The following is a 19819-nucleotide window of genomic DNA, read 5'->3' as shown; positions in this document are numbered from 1 at the left end:
GGTCACCACAGTCACCAAGTTTAAACATCAGTAAATCTTTGAGGGATTTTCCGGAGCACTGACTACAAAGCAGATATCCACCTCCCTCATCGCTCAAAGAAATGGAGGATTTGCTTTTTGAAGTATGATCCAACATGCCACGACAAACGATTCAGGACTAGCATATTTTTATGGCTGTTATGGATTTCTGTTATTTTGTTTAACCGCTTAGGGTTTTGCCAAATGTGCACTACTTGTGCAAACAAAATGTTTTAAACAATATTGTGTCAATTAATAAAAATAAAACTGTACATGATCCTTATACATTGAAGCTCAGAATATCATTGCATGAGCTGTTCATTGTATTGTGTCTGCGTATAATCATTGCCAATAACACTCAGTTGTTCACTCAGTCGTACACATAATACTTCCAAAACAGTGTATAAAGAGCCACCATAAGGGCTGTATAAGTTCAAAGCATAGCAACTGATGCCTAATACAGCTGTGCAGACAAATAGTGCATATAGTGAGGGGAAATAAGCATTCAGACACTTTTTTTGGTTTTTGTTATTTATATACATTGAGTGCATGTACTGTATCCACTGCGAATTTACATAAATAATGTATTTTGACTCTACATGCACCAAAAAAAAACTGGGATAAAAAAAATTGATGGGAGGAAAGGGAGCTTTCAGCGTTAGTACTTGTCACCAATTACAGCTTTGAGACATCTGTGGTAAGAAGTAATTGGCTTTTTGCAACATAGTGGTTGAATCGTGGCCCACTGCTCTTGCCAAATTGTCTTCAGTTGAGCAAGTGTTCCTTTGATCTGTTGGACTCACAATTTCAAAATCCTCCAGAACTTCCAGTAGCATTCAAGTCAGGAGTTTGGCTAGCCTTTCTTTCTCTGTGTCTCAATTTGTGTACTTCCGTTAGTACACTCCCATGTAGTGCACTGTGCACACTATGTACTTACTTGCGTAGTGCATGAATTTCAACAGAGTAGTTTTATCTTAAATCAAACACGGCAAGTTGTGTACTTGCTGGAAATGATGATCTCAACCAGGGCAGGAATTTCAGGAGGGCCATGGCCCTCGTGCCCTCTCATTTTGGCCTTGTGCCCTTGGAAAAAAATATCTGCCGTAAGGCCACAGTGGCCTTGATGCCCTGTGGTTTTGCGGTTTTGTAGTCTGCCTCATGACTGCCAATAGGCTTTAACGTCACCTGCGTCTGTTGAGAAAAAAATACATCTTTTGATGACGTTCTGGATTCTTATTGGGCAACTCATCAGTGGTGGATCGGACTCGAGCCTGGCATGAACCGCTCCGACGTGCTATAATGACACCAATCTATCACCAGCCAACCAGGAGACTTAATCAAACACATCCCCCGCTCACTTGTGTCCGCGTCTGAAACGTTGAATTTTCACAGAAGGGGGGAAGAAGTTGACTGAGGTAAGACTGTGTGATAAATTAACGAACGAATAAGATAGGAATTTCAACATATAGGGCTTAAGTTTGTTACCGTTAAATAAGCATTGCTTGTACAGTAACATGACGTTATAACATTGACCCACTTTTAACGTGCCGAGCAGTGATGGGAATAACAGCGTTAGAAATAAACGGCGTTACTAACGGCGTTACTTTTTTTAGTAACGAGTAATCTAACTAATTACTTTTTACATCGTTATAACGCCGTTCCCGTTACTTACAATAAAATACTATGCGTTACTTTATTAAAGCTGTTCTCATCTGGCACGCTGCTCGTTTAGCCTCTCTTTCCTCTGCTTTAGTGTGGGGCGGGGAGACACGAGACAACGGCACAGTAAGCCAATCAGAGTAGATTTGGACAACATACGTAGGTAGGCCACGCCTACTGCACTACTGCGCGCTCTTTCAATCGGAAGACCCAGCGATGGCGAGCGGTCAGCCCAGCACTGCGCTTTCACACTGGAAATACAGCCATTACTTTTCATTACTTGAAATAAAAGGCAAGAGTGTTTACGTGCAATGCACATTATGTCGAGGAACAAAGCGTTTGTCCTCGTCAGTGGCCAGTAATTAGTAACATAATTTTAATAACTACAAAAATATATTACATTTGATAGATGTCTTATCTCACATTGTCCCACAAAAATATTAATATAGTGTAGATAACATTACTAATTGGTTCTGTTAAGTGTCCATTTCAGTCATTAAACACATTTAACGTTCACTTTTATTATGATTACACTAATTGAATTTGATTTTTTTTGAGGGGGAACAAAATGTAACGGAATAATTACTTTCCCTGGTAATTAGTTACTTTTATGACAAAGTAACTCAGTTACTAACTCAGTTACTTTTTGGGAAAAGTAACTAGTAACTATAACTAATTACTTTTTGAAAGTAACGTGCCCAACACTGGTGCCGAGTACCAACTGTAGCCGGTAATAAATGCTAATTAGCTTGCTGTCAAAAGTGCAAAGACCTTAAATTGCTCTGTGTAAATTAGAAAATGGCGCAACTTCCTCTGTAGCCGTCAACTCAACTTGTCTTGAGTTTTGAGCCAATCACAACAGGGCAGCACTGTGGCCTGAGGTAAAACATGATAGTTTAAGTTTGTTTAAATTACAAAAATGAGTACACCCAAGGGTGGCACGGTGGTGTAGTGGTTAGCGCTGTCGCCTCACAGCAAGAAGGTCCGGGTTCGAGCCCCGTGGCCGGCGAGGGCCTTTCTGTGCGGAGTTTGCATGTTCTCCCCGTGTCCGCGTGGGTTTCCTCCGGGTGCTCCGGTTTCCCCCACAGTCCAAAGACATGCAGGTTAGGTTAACTGGTGACTCTAAATTGACCGTAGGTGTGAATGTGAGTGTGAATGGTTGTCTGTGTCTATGTGTCAGCCCTGTGATGACCTGGTGACTTGTCCAGGGTGTACCCCGCCTTTCGTCCGTAGTCAGCTGGGATAGGCTCCAGCTTGCCTGCGACCCTGTAGAACAGGATAAAGCGGCTACACATAATGAGATGAGATGAGATGAGTATACCCAATGACTGTCTCATATACTCTTCATATACTCATACTGTTTAAGTAATGCAATAAAATTAATCTTTAAAAGTGGTATTTACTCAAACTGTTTGCATAGAATGAACTTTGGGGTTAACAGTGTAATAGTGTTGCAGTGTTCTGCAAATTTCCAATTTAATATTTCAGATCTTGAGACATGAAAGTGCTATTTTAAAAAATAAAAGGTCAGAAATGTTTTCTTTGTCGTCTATTTAGTTCATTTTATTTCCTCAATAATTTTCCTAGGACGGCACGGTGGTGTAGTGGTTAGCGCTGTCGCCTCACAGCAAGAAGGTCCTGGGTTCGAGCCCCGGGGCCGGCGAGGGCCTTTCTGTGTGGAGTTTGCATGTTCTCCCCGTGTCCGCGTGGATTTCCTCCGGGTGCTCCGGTTTCCCCCACAGTCCAAAGACATGCAGGTTAGGTTAACTGGTGACTCTAAATTGACCGTAGGTGTGAATGTGAGTGTGAATGGTTGTCTGTGTCTATGTGTCGGCCCTGTGATGACCTGGCGACTTGTCCAGGGTGTACCCCGCCTTTCGCCCGTAGTCAGCTGGGATAGGCTCCAGCTTGCCTGCGACCCTGTAGAAGGATAAAGCGGCTAGAGATAATGAGATAATTTTCCTTGATTGAGAAATCGGTCTGGGCTCTTATGGGTTAATCAGTAGCCTGCATGCGAGTATATGTTCCATTTACAGTCAAACATTTTGATGAACTCCAGGCTCAATTTTGATTAATCAAAAATCTGCGTAGTAGTACAGTCTGAAGATGCTCTTGCACATTCGGTGTCAATTGAACAAAAATTATGGGAGGATATAGGTTTAATAAGTTTTATAATTTTTGAAGTGAGTGATGGATTGATAAGTTCAGATGTGTTCAATATTTTCTTATCTTCAGACATAATAGTGTAGGAGATGTTTCTTTACCTGCTTGATAGTTTTGACTGAGACTCCAATCTTCCTCAGAAGAGTCATTAGTCCTTAAATTAAATTCATTATAGACGTGAACTTAAAATCATTGTTTTATTTTATGGCCTTGGTGCCCTGGCTTTTGGCCTTCGTGCCCTCAAAAAATTGACAGCACAAAAGGCCAAGTGGCCTTGCCCCTAAAATGACGAAATTCCAGGCCTGCACTGTACCCAACAGAGAATGAGCATGCAATATTGTTACAATGTTGCACGTTGTCAAGAAAACACATCATACATCGGCAACATAAAACTTCCATGTTAGCGAGCGCCTGTGACAATTTCTAAACAAACATGGCTGCCAGGTTTGCTTCGTTAAAAACAGAAGATTTTGAGAGAATTTTGGCTGCCAGGTCACTCTGTTGTGTGTAGTTGTCAATGTTGATTTTAAAAGTAATTAAGTAAATTCCACAGGGAAGATGATAATAATAATAATCAGCTTAACTCTGCTAGCACTGGCCTTCGCTAACACTACACCAGCTGGAAAGTAACTGGACTGCCGTACTAACAGCACCGAGGCGCGGGTAAACTAATGTTGGCCTTTGCTAACGCTATACCAGCTGGAAGGTAACTGGACTGCCGTGCTAATAGCACCGAGTCGTGGGTAAGCTAGCATTGACCTTCGAGAATACTGATATGAAGAGAGTATGTATGTATAATAATAATTATACATGTAATAATAATGGCATATAATTATACATATTATAATAATGGCTTTTTTCGTGGTCCATTCAGCTAGCATGGTACTGAACTCATCTTCAACATCTCATCTCATCTTATTATCTCTCGCCACTTTATCCTGTTCTACAGGGTCACAGGCAAGCTGGAGCCTATCCCAGCTGACTATGGGGTATACCCTGGACAAGTCGCCAGGTCATCACAGGGCCGACACACAGACAACCATTCACACCTACGGTCAATTTAGAGTCACCAGTTAACCTAACCTGCATGTCTTTGGACTGTAGGGGAAACCGGAGTACCCGGAGCACACCCACAGGGAGAACATGCAAACTCCACACAGAAAGGCCCTTGCCAGCCACGAGGCTCGAACCCGGACCTTCTTGCTGTGAGGCGACAGCGCTAACCACTACACCACCGTGCCGCCCTTGTTCAGTATCATGCTAGCTGAATGGAATATATCTGATAGACCACAAAAATAGCCAGCCAATATTATTTAATTATGTCATTTTGTATCAGGCTTTGTGAAAAATGACCACTAGATATGAGAAAGTGGGGAGTTCAACTATTCTAATTTACTTTTGTGTATGGAGGTAATTTTCCCCTTTTAAAAAGTAGTTATTTCCAATATTATGGTTATTTTGTTGTTTTGCCTTGTACAACTATTACTTTATGAGCAACCTATATAATTACTCAACTAAAATTTTCATTAGTTTGATAAGGCAGAATGTCTATCAAATGTCATCAGGAATTGTCTACACTGAAGACGAATAAACAGTTATGTGACAATTTGGTTATCTGGTAAAATGGTAGTATCAGGTCATGAAATATTTGGATTTGAAACTGAGCATGCATTTGCATTTCTTTTTAATGACCTTGAAATTAAGTATATGCATGAATAAAGGTGTGTGCAGGGGTGGGGTTTTTTAAATTACAAAATAAAAGTCTCACAGTATGTTTGATCCACAACAATTAAATGCAGTCTATATACAGTATCCTGCAGCAACTTACTTACCATTCATCCAATAGGATGATGGTTTAGGCCCTACAACAAATATAACCTGTAGGAAGTTTAAGGTTTAGTGGACTGTAAATTATCAGAAAGAAACGCCAAAACCCTTGCTGCTTTTGGACCTTGTTCGTAGTGTAGGATGTCAAGGACTCCTGTAGGAAGTTTAAGATGAGTAGGTACTCTGAGTTCCCACTTCCGAGTTCCCAGATCCGACTTCCCAGTTCCGAATTCCCAGTTCCGACTTCCCAGATCCGACTTCCCACTTCCGAGTTCCCAGTTCCCAGATCCGACTTCCCAGTTCCCAGTTCCGAGTTCTCACTTCCGACTTCCCAGATCCAACTTCCCAGATCCAACTTCCCACTTCCGAGTTCCCACCTACCACTTCCGAGTTCTCAGTTCCGAACTCCCACTTCCGAGTTCCGGCTTCCCAGTTCCCATCCCCAGTTTCTCATTTGCATCCAACTGCCAATCCATCCCCCAGTTTTTCAAATCCATTGACCCCCATTTCCCAATTCAATCTACCACATTCCCAATTTCCCATTTTCATCCATCACCCAATTTTCTATTTCCTTCCATTCTTCTAATCCATCCTCCAATTTCCCATTTACAGCCACCCTGTTCCCACTTCCCAGTACACATTTCCCAGTTCCTGAATCGAACCAATGACCTTTTGTCCCAAAGCTGCTTCTCTAACCACTAAGCCTTGGCTTCATCTTAAAAGAATAGACTGTGAAGAACAACTGGGAAGAAAAAGCCAGAGACAGATACAAGTGGAGAAAGATTGTGAAACAATCGGTTGAAACGGTTGAGGAGAAAAGGGAGGAGGAATATCAGTATGTTGTTATCATAATAACAACACAAGTCACGTCATGGGCAGTTGGTGTCGAACATTATATGTGAAAGATGTGGCCGTAGTTTTATTATGAGCAAACAAATGCTAAGCGAGCAAACAAATGCTAAACACCTCCTAGTCATCATCGAACATGACAGACTACCATAAGCTGTAGGGTTTAGTGGCATCTAGTAGTCAGGATGCAGATTGCACCCAAACGAATACTCCTCTCTTTCCAAGCATGTACTAGAACCTATAGGGACTGTCAGGTAGTATTGGAGTCAAGACCAGCTCAACCAAGACCAAGTCATGACCAAGACCAAAGTGTATCGAGATCGAGAATGATTTCCATATCATCATAACTTTGAGGGGTTGAGACCAAGTCAAGACCAAGACCATAGCAGGGTGAGACCTAAGTAAGACCAGGACCAGACCAGTGGGTGTGAAGGGGGATGGGGAGGGGTGATGGCCATTGCAATGAATCACGTTATTTAGCATTTGAAGCAGGAAGTTTCACATTCAATCACAGTAATGATGTTAACAAATGAATCAGACAATGTACAGGCAATTTAGTGAAATCCTCACAGTTGTGGTCTTGACCGGTCTTGAAATAAAATCCTGAGTCCTCCATGTCTGAGACTGAGAAAAGACCAAGTAAAAATGCATTCAATTCCGAGATGAGACCAAGACCTTCAAAAAGTGGTCTTGAGACCGGTCTACTCAAGTCCTACAACACTACTGTCAAGTGCATTAGGTGCAATAACATCTGTTTGGAGAGCTGCAGTTTTCTGACAGCAGTTTCATCCCAGCTGCAGCACGCGTGGACACTTTTTTTTTGGTTTATCATAGTGAATATTAGACTCCTCAACAATTGTTCTGGATAAATTTGTGATATAAAACGACGCTCGTGTCATAAACTGTTTTGAACCCTTCATGTTTTTTTTTTCTTTTTGAAAACTAAAAGCCTGTATGTGGTTTGTGTTTGTCTGGGTACACTTACACTACATGTGCAGGAATAAAACTTTACTTCAAACAGAGCATCATCTTATTGTGAGCGTCATATTATTTTATTTGAACCACTGAAACAATTACACAAGCAAGAATGCAAGTTCACTGACATTTACCTCTTCTTTCATCATCTTTGTCTTCCTTCCAGCACTGGATTCAAGCTGCCACTTGTAATGACACAAAACATGAAAAGGTGCTCTCCAAAGCCAGTGTTTGGTTTATCATACTGCTTGGGAACATACATGTACCTTTTGGCCTGAACAAGGTACACATAGTTACCTTGAGGTCCAGTAATGAGCCCTAGGGGGTACATTAGTGTAGACTGTACCTTGGGGGTAAGAAATGGACTCCTATTGTACCCCTGTTTCTGACAGTGTATAAAATATTAATAATGGTTCTTGATGGATTGCCTGTCCTAGTTATGGTTCTTGTGCAGCTTTGTTGATTAGACTGTAATATAGACACAAACAAAAACAATATGCTAAATATACATCATTATTATACATATACAGTGCTCAGTGTAAATGAGTACACCCCCTTTGAAAAGGAACATTTTAAACAATATCTCAATGAGCACAAACAATTTCCAAAATGTTGACAAGACAAAGTTTAATATAACATCTGTTTAACTTATAACGTGAAAGTAAGGTTAATAATATAACTTCGATTACACATTTTTCAGTTTTACTCAAATTAGGGTGGTGCAAAAATGAGTACACCCCACAACAAAAACTACTACATCTAGTACTTTGTATGGCCTCCATGATTTTTAATGACAGCACCAAGTCTTCTAGGCATGGAATGAACGAGTTGGCGACATTTTGCAACATCAATCTTTTTCCATTCTTCAACAATGACCTCTTTTAGTGACTGGATGCTGGATGGAGAGTGATGCTCAACTTGTCTCTTCAGAATTCCCCATAGGTGTTCGATTGGGTTCAGATCAGAAGACATACTTGGCCACTGAATCACTTTCACCCTGTTCTTCTTCAGAAATCCAACAGTGGCCTTAGATGTGTGTTTAGGATCATTGTCATGTTGGAAAAGTGCATGACGAAGGGCACGGAGTGATGGTAGCATCTTCTCTTTCAGTATAGAGCAATACATCTGTGAATTCATGATGCCATCAATGAAATGCAGCTCCCCGACACCAGCAGCACTCATGCAGCCCCACATAAGGACACTGCCACCACCATGTTTCACTGTAGGCACCATGCATTTTTCTTTGTATTCCTCACCTTTGCGACGCCATACAGTTTTGAAGCCATCAGTTCCAAAAACATTTATCTTGGTCTCATCACTCCAGAGTATAGAGTCCCAGTAGTCTTCATCTTTGTCAGCATGGGCCCTGGCAAACTCTAGGCGGGCTTTTTTGTGCCTGGGTTTTAGGAGAGACTTCTTTCGTGGACGGCATCCATGCATGCCATTCCTCTGCAGTGTATGCCGTATTGTGTCACGGGAAATAGTCACCCCAGTTTGGCTTTCTACTTCTTTAGATAACTGCAGTGAACTTGCATGCCGATTTTCTTCAACCCTTCTCATCAGAAGACGCTCCTATTGAGGTGTTAACTTCTGTGGATGACCTGGATGTCTCTGTGAGATGGTTGCAGTTCCATCTTTCTTAAATTTTTGTACCACTTTTGCTACAGTATTCTGACTGAGAAGTAAAGCTTTGCTGATCTTCTTGTAGCCTTAACCTTTGTGGTGGAAAGAAATTGTTTTCTTCGGGGAGTTCTGAAGAGACAAGTTGAGCATCACTCTCCATCCAGTCATTAAAAGAGGTCATTGTTGAAGAATGGAAAAAGATTGATGTTGCAAAATGTCGCCAACTTGTTCATTCCATGCCTAGAAGACTTCGTGCTGTCATTAAAAATCATGGAGGCCATACAAAGTACTAGATGTAGTAGTTTTTGTTGTGGGGTGAACTCATTTTTGCACCACCCTAATTTGAGTAAAACTGAAAAAAAATGTGTAATCTAAGTTTATATTATTAACCTTACTTTCATGTTATAAGTTAAACAGATGTTATATTAAACTTTGTCTTTTCAACATTTTGGAAATTGTTTGTGTTCATTGAGATATTGTTTAAAATGTTCCTTTTCAAAGGGGGTGTACTCATTTACGCTCAGCACTGTAGGACACTTTTTCCATGGAATAAAAACGTATTCTATTCCCTTCTAGTAGGTTTACTGATAGCAATATTGTGATCATATCTCTTATCCTCCATGCATTATGCCACTGTACATTTGATCATGATTGTTATATAACTTGCCAAAAAATATCTGCCAGGTTTGTTTGTTTGTTTTTGTTCTCCTCTTAAAAACCTGTTCTTAATTTTCCTCACTTGTGTGCATAGATATTTCACCTGGCATGGAAATTATGTTGCCATTGACAATGACGGCATGCCCTCTTCCAACCATACCTTCCCTCCCCTACCGTTATGTAGCCAAAATGGCAATCATTGACCATGCACGATTGCAAACTCAACATTTTCACCATTTTGAGTACACCATCTGGGTACTCATAGTGCACTGCATGTTGCCATACTTGTCAGTACGAACACACTTGTGCACTCAATTCATGTACTATCATACTTCCATCCATCCATCCATTATCTGTAACCGCTTATCCTGTGCAGGGTTACGGGCAAGCTGGAGCCTATCCCAGCTGACTATGGGCAAAAGGACAGCCCTGGACAAGTCACCAGGTCATCACAGGGCTGACACATAGAGACAAACAACCATTCACACCTACGGTCAATTTAGAGCCACCAATTAGCCTAACCTGCATGTCTTTGGACTGTGGGGGAAACCAGAGCACCCAGAGGAAACCCACGCAGACACAGGGAGAGCATGCAAAGTCAACACAGAAAGGCTCCCGTTGGCCACTGGGCTTGAACCCAGAACCTTCTTGCTGTGAAGCGACAGTGCTAACCACTACACCACCGTGCTGCCCTACTTCCATACTTATACTTGCTATTTTGAGATACATTGCTAGTCTTGTTAAAATGTTTGTTTTCCCCCAGATTTTTTTTTTTTAAATAACATGGCCACCATCAGCCAATCAGCTTGCAGCAGGTATTTGACAGGGGGAGCTGTTTTCACAAAACTTGAAAATATGGTTATTCTGAAGACCCCATAATAATTCATACAGTCTTACTCACCTTGGCCTATGAGGATTGCTTTTCATGGTTTTGCACTTAAAAAAAACAAGCATATCCTTTGTAAAATAAGGTGTACATTGAAACTTTTTTACTCCTGTTGAGATTTGTAAACAATCTGGCCTCCATACTATATATCCTGGCCCCATTCCATGTTTTCTTTAATGCTGTGAATGTTCCAGTACCTTTTGCAGAGAATCAGCCCAATATCCTGCTCCCACTTCTGTACATCACTGTATGAATGGTGCTCCGTATGGGGTTCTTGGAGTCATACTAGCAACCCTTCTTTCCCTAAACATCACAAGCTAAATTATTGCCAAAAGCTTCTATTTTTGTTTCGTCTGACAAGACTACTTGACAAGCATTTAGCAGTCTTGCTTATCCAGAGCGACATGACACAATGCTCCTGGAGCAGAGACGGTTAAGGGCTGTGCTCAAGGGCCCAACAGTAACAGCTTGTTAGTGCTAGGGCTTGAACCCATGACCTTCAGATCAGTAACACAGAGCTTTAACTGTTGAGCCACCACTGCCCCAAAAGAGACTATGTTGTTCCAAAAGAGTTCTGATTTGTCTCATTGCTTTTAAACATACATCTGTTGAGCAGAGGAGTTTTGTATGGGAGGTAGGAATAAAAATTATTGCATTGCAGTTCATTACTTATTGTTCTCTTTGTACCTGCTGCTCTTGCTGCTTTTAGGTCATCCTGCAACTCTTTTTGAGTGACTCCTGGCTTCTTTCTTATCTTCCTTATCATTAGGGTGCACATGACCTGATCATCCCTGTTGTGGTTCTATGAACTTTCCACCTGTATATTGTTAAACCACTTGTACCAGCACAGATGTTTAAAGTCTGTAGGTTTTCCCTCCAGGTTTTGTGTAATAATGTTGTCCCTGAGAGATTTAGACAGTTCCTTCATCTTCACCATGACTGCTACTAGTTGGGTGAAATCTTCACGACTAATAGTAATGTCTTTTATAATAACACCAAGTGCAATTGACATAAGAACATCTATCCATTATCTGTAGCCGCTTATCCTGTTCTACAGGGTCGCAGGCAAGCTGGTGCCTATCCCAGCTGACTATGGGCAAGAGGCTGGGGTACATCATCGCAGGGCTGACACATAGAGACAAATAACCATTCACACTTGGTCAATTTAGAGCCACCAATTAGCCTAACCTGCATGTCTTTGGACTGTGGGGGAAACCGGAGCACCTGGAGGAAACCCACACAGACACGAGGAGAACATGCAAACTCCACACAGAAAGGCCCCTGCCAGCCCTTGCTGTGAGGTGACATTGCTAACCACTACACCGCCGTGTGTGTGTGTGTATATATATATATATATATATATATATATATATATATATATATATATATATATATATTAGTATGAATACTGTTTCCCTATCAATTTTGTTTTTTTATATCTTTGTTTATACATAAATGCATATTTTTTTGTAGTATTTAAGTACAACATTAAAATACACGGTATGATGACATAAAGTGGATATATGCACTGGAAGAGTAAAAAGAATGTCCAAGTAATTATTTCCCTTGACTAAGTGAGAGAGGACACTGAGGTCCAGTGCCACCTCATATATCATACATGTTCCTGAAATCCGTTTTTTTCTGTCTTGGCAACAGGTTGTTCGAGACTCACCCGGAGTGCAAAGATGTCTTCTTCCTGTTCCGTGATGTGGAGGACTTGGAAAATTTACGCACTAGCAAGGAGCTACGAGCCCATGGTCTCCGGTCAGTGCTCTCTTTGAAAGGAACCTCTAGCCTACTCCCTCCTTTAGAGCATCCAGTAGTTGAAAAATCCAGTAGTGAAATATTTACACTCTTACAGCACTGCCAGGTAACTAATGACTCACACTTGGAACAGGCCTGCTATGAGAAATGCAGTAACTCCACACAAGAGTAAATGTAACACCAATGCTTTATTCACATCAGTTTCATAGTGCAGAGTCTGTGTGACACGCACTCTGAGAAAATCATCTTTTAAATGAACATTTATTCATGCGACGGGGTTGTTGTTGGTTTCTTTGATTTGTTTTTCTATTCAAAACAACTTAGGCTACATCCACACGACAATGGCAACGAGATTTTTTTTTTAGCGGGTAAAAAAAATATCGCGTCCACATGGGCAACGGATCAGTAAAATATCAGGTACATATGGCAACGCAATGCTTGCTGAAAACGATGCAATACACATGCCACACCTCTACGTGCGCTGTAAGACGGTCCCATCGGAGACACCAGAACAATAGAAGAAGTAGGACGCATGCACATAAACCCCTTCTTCTACCCGGCATGAAGCACTCACAGGAACAAACACACAACAACAACAACAAGATGGCTGCGACTACGCGAGGAAAAACCGACTCTCTTGTCTGCTAAACTTAGCAGCGACTGCAGCACTGAAACTACTACTACTCTGGGGTCCGCCATTGTTGCTGTTGTTGTTATGAATGATGCGCGCGAGAGTGCTGCTTGTTCTAGTCATGTGGTTGTGACGTCGTCGTAAACAAATCCGTTCTACTCATCCAGACGACTTTGCAATGGCGCCGTTGCCAGATTTTTCCACTCTGGAAACCGTTCTCAAAAAATATCATTTTGGGGCACCCAAAACGCCGGTGCCGTGTGGACGCCAGGCCAAAATTATAAAAAATTTTATCAGATTCACCTGAATCCGTTGCCGTGTGGACAGGGCCTTAAATGTGAAGCAAAAGTCTATCCAAAGCTATGCAAGCACAATGACAATTCATTGACAAAGTTTTACCTATAAATAACTTAAATGTCTACATTTACACAGTATATAGGAGTACATATCAGTAGCGAACCATTACTATTAGAGCTGGGACTTCAGCTCAACCAAACCTTAGCCAGACACCAAACAAGCAATGGGGCAAAGGATTTTGCAAGGGATTAGCAGCAGGGTGCCAGATAGCTCCGTTGTGTGTAGTTGTTGATATTCATTTTAAAAGTAACTAAGTAAATTACAGAGGAAAATGAATACTTAAGTATGAGTGAAAAATACTGTAGTAAGCGTGCATGGAAGAAGAGTCTGGAGACAGAAATCTTAGGTGGTGTTTACATTAGACCGTATCAGTGGATCATCAGATTAACGTTTTTAAAACGATTCGCGTGCACACAGCAACACCAATACACGATTCGCGTGCACACAGCAACGCCAATACACGGATACGCTCGGCTCCGCAGGCATCCTGCGCTCCAAATCACTCCGCCCTGAACAGCGAGTGCCCTCTGGAGGGTGCGCACTCCGGCCCTGCACAGCTCACAGAGCACGCGAGTGAAGCGCACGAGCAGTGATTCGGGACAAATAGCAGGAAGTGAAAGTCCACGCCGTTTTCCAGCAATCGCGTCACATGACCAACGTGGCATGACCAACGCCAGCGAATCAGGAAGGTGGATGTCACAGTGACGTTGTCCAATGACGACGTCAGCTAGAGCTCAGCACAGCGTATCCTCGTTCCTCAATGTTTACGCAGCACCGGATCAGATACGTAATGGATTGAATACGTGGGCCCTGGCGGATTCAAGTTGTTCCGCCTGTGGAGTCGTTTCCCGGCGTTTTAATGTGAACGGACAGTGCATCCGCGATGAAAACGAGACGGATACGGTCTAATGTAAACATGGGCTTAGTTTCTCGGTCGTTAGCTTGTGCTACTTGTTCTCGATAGCACTGGCTTGACCGCTTTATCGGTATTCGCTAACACTACTGATGAACGCTACACCGGCTGGAAGGTGACTTCACTGCTGTGCTGATGGTGCCGAGTCGTGGTTAAGCTCGCGTTGGCCTTTGAGAAGGCTGAGGGTGATTAAAATTTTGGTCCCGCCCATTATAAATCAAAATCTGATTGGTTAATTCATCTGTCAGTTCCTACATAAACATACACTGCCATGGCCTTCTGTCCTGGCAGTGAAGTCCTAACCAGTGAGTGAGCCAGCTCCAAACTTTTCTCAGCCTAGAGACAAAAAAAAATTTGATTTGATAACTATTTTAACGTTTTCAGGACAGGAACCCTTTCATTTCTGAAGCAAATTTGATAAAAAATGAGGCCAAATTAAAATTAGAAGAGAATAATTAGAATGAAATTATGAAAGGAATTAAAGAATAAAGAAATTAAATATAACATTTGAAATGCTGATATGTTTGGGCCTTCTCTGAACGCCTAGAAGGCCCTGACAGTTCCCTTCTGGTGTATGTGCAATCTCACTAAATCAGAGATTTGCATTCAGTCAGGTGTGATGTTATAAAATAAAATAAATCTGGATTGCTACACTATGGTATGGTTTTGTATGCCATAGCATACACAGTGTATAGAAACGCGACACGCCCCTATTGTGCACACTTATGCAACCGGGTTAATGTAATTTTTTTTCTTCTTTAATCCCTAAAATATTTCCATTTGTTTTCCACTTAATTTTTATTGCTTGCTATATCACAGTAAAGGTGGACAAAGATCTGACATGATAAATCTTGGTTTAATTTTTTGCATCGCAAAACCGTGCGATTTAAACAGGGGTGTGTGGCCTTTTTATATCCACTGTATTTAAATCATATTCATACAGCGATACACTGAAAGAACTAACCATGACATTAGGATGAATAAGCCAGACAGCCATATTCCAGAACCTGTAGACATAATGGTCTACTAATGTTTTTAAATGTTAATAGAGCCCTTAAATGAAATGAAATTTCTTCGTACGTCGGAAATACTCTGTAGCCTATTACAGGTTAGTGTCACAGAAATGACCTCTAATGGCCTCCTGCTGCACACCAGAGCACTGAGACCATCTCCAGAACACCACAGGATGGCAAATGACTCTAAATAACAGGCATGAGGAACCTGTCATTAGACTTTTATTACTATTGTGTCTTGTAATCCATGTGGCTGTCTGATCAGGCTATCAGAATCCCATTTCACATAAATCGACTGCTTATAACAGCCCTGTTATAAGCCATTTCAGAGCCCTGAAATGTGGAGATGGTTAGTAGCTGATGATTCAACATTAAAAGGGAAATATGTTAAGAAAATAAAACCTGAAGGCCAAATAGCTACTGATGCAAATGGTTCTGTCTTCCCGCATATCACAGTCAGCAGCATATTGCGCCGTTTGGTTGCATTCCTAGGAGCCACTTAAATTGTGTGTCCTACTGGTGCTGTTGAGAGGAGAGACAGCAGGCTCCCTATGTGCTCAGGCAGGTGAAAAGTGGCTCTTCAAGCTCACTCATAGACATTGTGTGAAAATACCACAGAGCCAACAGTGAATGTGGCTGTAATTAGGCAGTAACACTCCAGTATCTCCTGTGTGCACACAGACAAGCAGGGTTGCTAAGGCACTAGCTGTGTTTCCAGTCCAGTTGCAGTTTATTGCACCGTCAACAAGGCTGGATCAAAGCATATTTATTAGCCTAAGTCTTTATTTTTTTGCGCCTTTCAATAAACTGGGTTTCTTCATTTACCCAACATCATTCTGACCCCTCCCAATGCCCACGTGAGCCCATATAATAATACACGATTTTATTTTCATCCCCAGCATAATAACAGAACCTATTTGCATCCAGGAACATGGTGGACTCTTATAGACTATTTATGACACAATGGCACTCACCAGGGGCGCAGACAGGATTTTTGAACTGGGGGGGACTGAGCTGTCAGCAAATGATTCCATTTTGTGTAAATGCATATATATACATTCGAATTGTGAGTTTTCTAACTGAATGAACATTGGTAGACAAAGGCCTACCTGGTCAACATTGCTCGGTTTTTGAAAAAACGCTGTAATTGTTTTTTGTTTTTTCATTGTTGACCCCACCAGGGATTGCCTGCAGGCCAGGAGGACAATGTTAACATCTTGAATCTCATAATTTCAGTTAACAGTTGCTGCTTACTAAAATAACATTATACATAAAAATAACAACATTAAAAAGATATTCACCTACAGCCTAGAATGCTGTTATTTTACATTTAGCCTACTTCAGGTAAGTCCAAATTCCTTCTTATTATTATCAGACTAGCTACTCAACATTACAAAACAAGTATTTGTCACATCTGGGAAAGGCAACAGGCATAGGATATTTACATCTTTTGGTTCTTGAAACAAATGCTGTGATTTTTTTCCCCCTCTTCTCTGGCTTAATGTGGCAGAAAGATCACCAGCTCGGTCATTAGACAGTTGTTTATGATCACTATGGTCACCGCGACAGGCAAAGTCCCCAGCTCCCCTTAGGACCCCAGGGTCGAGATGGTGCGTTACATTTACATTGGAAGTCGGAACTTGGAGCTCCGAGCAACATAACCTCAGAACTGAGCGCTTCCCAGTTTAAAAACTGGGACATCATGGAACATTGAATTCGAAAAAAATGGCCAGTTAATGAAATGAAACGAAAACCCCAACGTTTATGCTGGGAGATGCTGGATTTCAATGCTTTTCCGACTTCAAACTTCCAACTTACGAGTACAACTGAACGCACCATTAGTCGCAGCAGAAACACCGCTGCTATCAAATGGATGAGCTGTGCAGTGTTATTAACCGAGAATTACGTGGAAAATGAACACCTTGCTTTCCCAACTCTGCAAGGATCTGCTCCAGCCTACACCGATTCAAGAAGGGGAAAATGTGGATTGATCACTGACAAGGCTGCTGCTGCTGCCATTTCAACTTTGTGCTGCAGTGTAAGTTAGTCTAACTAACGGAACATTAATCCTCACTTTTTCTACCTATGTGTGGCGCCTTACGTAGGGACGGTGGGTGGGGGGGACAGATGGGGGTCACTATAAATCTGGGGGGGGGACATGTCCCCCCCGTCCCCCGTGCTATCTGCACCCTTGGCACTCACCTGCCACATTAACACTAACTTGTTTCCAGTGAGGTTTTCTGTTTCCTCTGACTTGAAAAAAATGCAGCAAAACAATCACCGTAACGCTTTTTGAAATTCAACCACTCATAAAATTCAATTTCCAAAAAATATTTTATAATGTTCCAAGAGCACTTAAAGCGCATTGATGCGCTTAGACTGAGGAGTGACAATAAAATAGTGTGTGTCCAAAATAGAACTAGAAGGGCACTCGGTAGAGTGCATACCTCCACCAAGCCACATATCATCAACATCAAAATCACTTGAACCTAGGATAATATTAAAGCTGTACACCAAATTTCATCAAAATCCGTTCACTACTTTGAGTTACATTGGGAAAAGACAAAAATGCATGGACCCACATATATATATATCTGGATTTGCATGAAACCGTAATCAGTTGTTCCTTGGCCCATGGCTCATCCTTCCTCCAAATTTCATAAAAATCTGTTCACTACTTTTTGAGTTACATTGGGAAAAGACAAATAAACGGAGGGAAAACATAAAGTCCTTCAACAAAGTGGGGCACAGATTCCCAACCCTGGTCCTGCACATTTTAATATTTCCCTGCTTGAATACACCTGATTCAACTAGTCAGTGCCAAGTTTCCCAAAAGCATCGAAGCACAAAGATCATCGTTAAATGGTAGAGCGAGCAGCGCAATGAACACTCTCTCTTCTAGTTAAGATGCTCTTAGCGTTAAGAGGCTTTTGGGAAACCCACCCCAGCTTATTAGCAGACATTCCTGACTTAAAGTTGGTTTGTTTAAGCATGGGTTCCCTTTTGAGTCTGGTTCCTCTCAAGGTTTCTTCCTCATGTCATCTGAGGAAGTTTTTCCTTGCCACTGTCGCCACAGGCTTGCTTACTGGAGATAAATTCGGGATAAAATTGGCTCATGTTTAAAGTCTTTAATTTTCTTTAAAGCTGCTTTGCAACAAATTGTTGTTAAAAGCGCTATACAAATAAACTTGACTTGACTTAAATGTGAAGGACAGGTGGTACTCCAGGACCAGGATTGGGAACCTGTGCTGTGGCGGATCATTTGAAACTATTTTCTCTAGCACAGTGGTGGCAATGAGTTGTATTTTGTTTTGTCTTGTTTGAACAGAGTGATGTCCTTCATTGAGAAGAGTGTGGCCAGGCTTGATCAGTTAGAGCGGCTGGACTCGCTGGCTGTTGAGCTTGGGAGAAGCCACTACCGCTACTTCGCACCTCCTAAATACTACGGGGTAAGAGAATATAAAATTGTCTCCTGCACTCTGTGTCCAGCAGGTGTCCCAATTTCACTAAGAGTTTCCTCTATCAAAGTATCAATGAGAATAAACCTTCTAATCCTGTCAGTAGTGAGTGAATGAATTCAGTGTGGTTTGTATTTCCAGTATGTAGGAACAGAGTTCATCTGCGCAGTCCGGCCGATTCTGAAAGACAAATGGACCCCTGAACTCGAGAATGCATGGAAGGTGAGTGAATATAAAGAGGTCCAAGAAGTGAAGGAGCAACTTTAAAGTGCATATCCTGGACCAAATTAGTTATTTTTTAATGAAAGTATGTCCCTTTACACACTCATCCAGAAGGGTAATTTTGCACAAGACCATCTGTCTACAGCACAAAAAAAAAATAAAATAAAACGCGTCTGGAAAAATCCCAAGGGAGTCTGGAGCCAGATTCGTGACGTCACCTGCGGAAGCGCCAGCAGGCTGCGAGAGCTTTGCACGGTTTCGGTGCACAGCCTGTGTAGACCAAGTTTAGCAGCGAGCGATTTTGCATTGAAATATGGAATTGTCACCTGAGCGCAATGTTACTTCACCTTTGGAGGAAGAATGTAATGTTGCTACACCCTCCTACAATACAGCTGTTAACCATTTTAATAATTACGCGATAACGTTGAAGGAATTTGCAGAAAACCACCAGGTCGTTTTCTCATAAACAAACCAGCGCTGACGTAGGATTCAGAGGGAGACGTCCCGCACACGACGTCACGAAAATCAATGTTTGCCAGGAAATCCAAATGCCAAGTTTTTTCAGAGGCGGACCAATTCGCCTCAAATGGCTCGATTTCAACTGAATTTTTCTGGTATTGTGCAAGGTAAAAAAATTGCACAAAATGCAAAATGTTACAGATATTTGACCAAAGTTTAATATAAAATAGGAGAATTACATTGATCTTGCTCCTGATTTTACCCGTGATATGCACTTTAATTCAGAACTTGGGTTGAAATGGAATGAAACATTCGATAAATTCATCCAAATATTTTTTCACAGTA

General features: G+C 41.6%; 1 protein-coding gene across 1 annotated transcript in view; it reads left to right on the top strand.

Annotated features, from left to right (window-relative positions):
- The window catches only part of xgb (x globin), a 52010-nt gene that overhangs the window by 28173 nt on the left and 4018 nt on the right, over positions 1–19819 (top strand). The window contains exons 2-4 of the mRNA XM_060933981.1: positions 12314–12421; positions 18664–18784; positions 18935–19015. Coding sequence (XP_060789964.1) covers positions 12314–12421; positions 18664–18784; positions 18935–19015 — 310 coding nt within the window. The remainder of the gene's footprint in view (positions 1–12313; positions 12422–18663; positions 18785–18934; positions 19016–19819) is intronic.

This window comes from Neoarius graeffei, chromosome 11 (genome assembly GCF_027579695.1).
Source record: "Neoarius graeffei isolate fNeoGra1 chromosome 11, fNeoGra1.pri, whole genome shotgun sequence".
Classification (NCBI taxonomy): domain Eukaryota; kingdom Metazoa; phylum Chordata; class Actinopteri; order Siluriformes; family Ariidae; genus Neoarius; species Neoarius graeffei.
The sequence above is the reverse complement of the archived record's forward strand: the minus strand, read 5'-3'. Positions and strand labels throughout refer to the sequence as shown.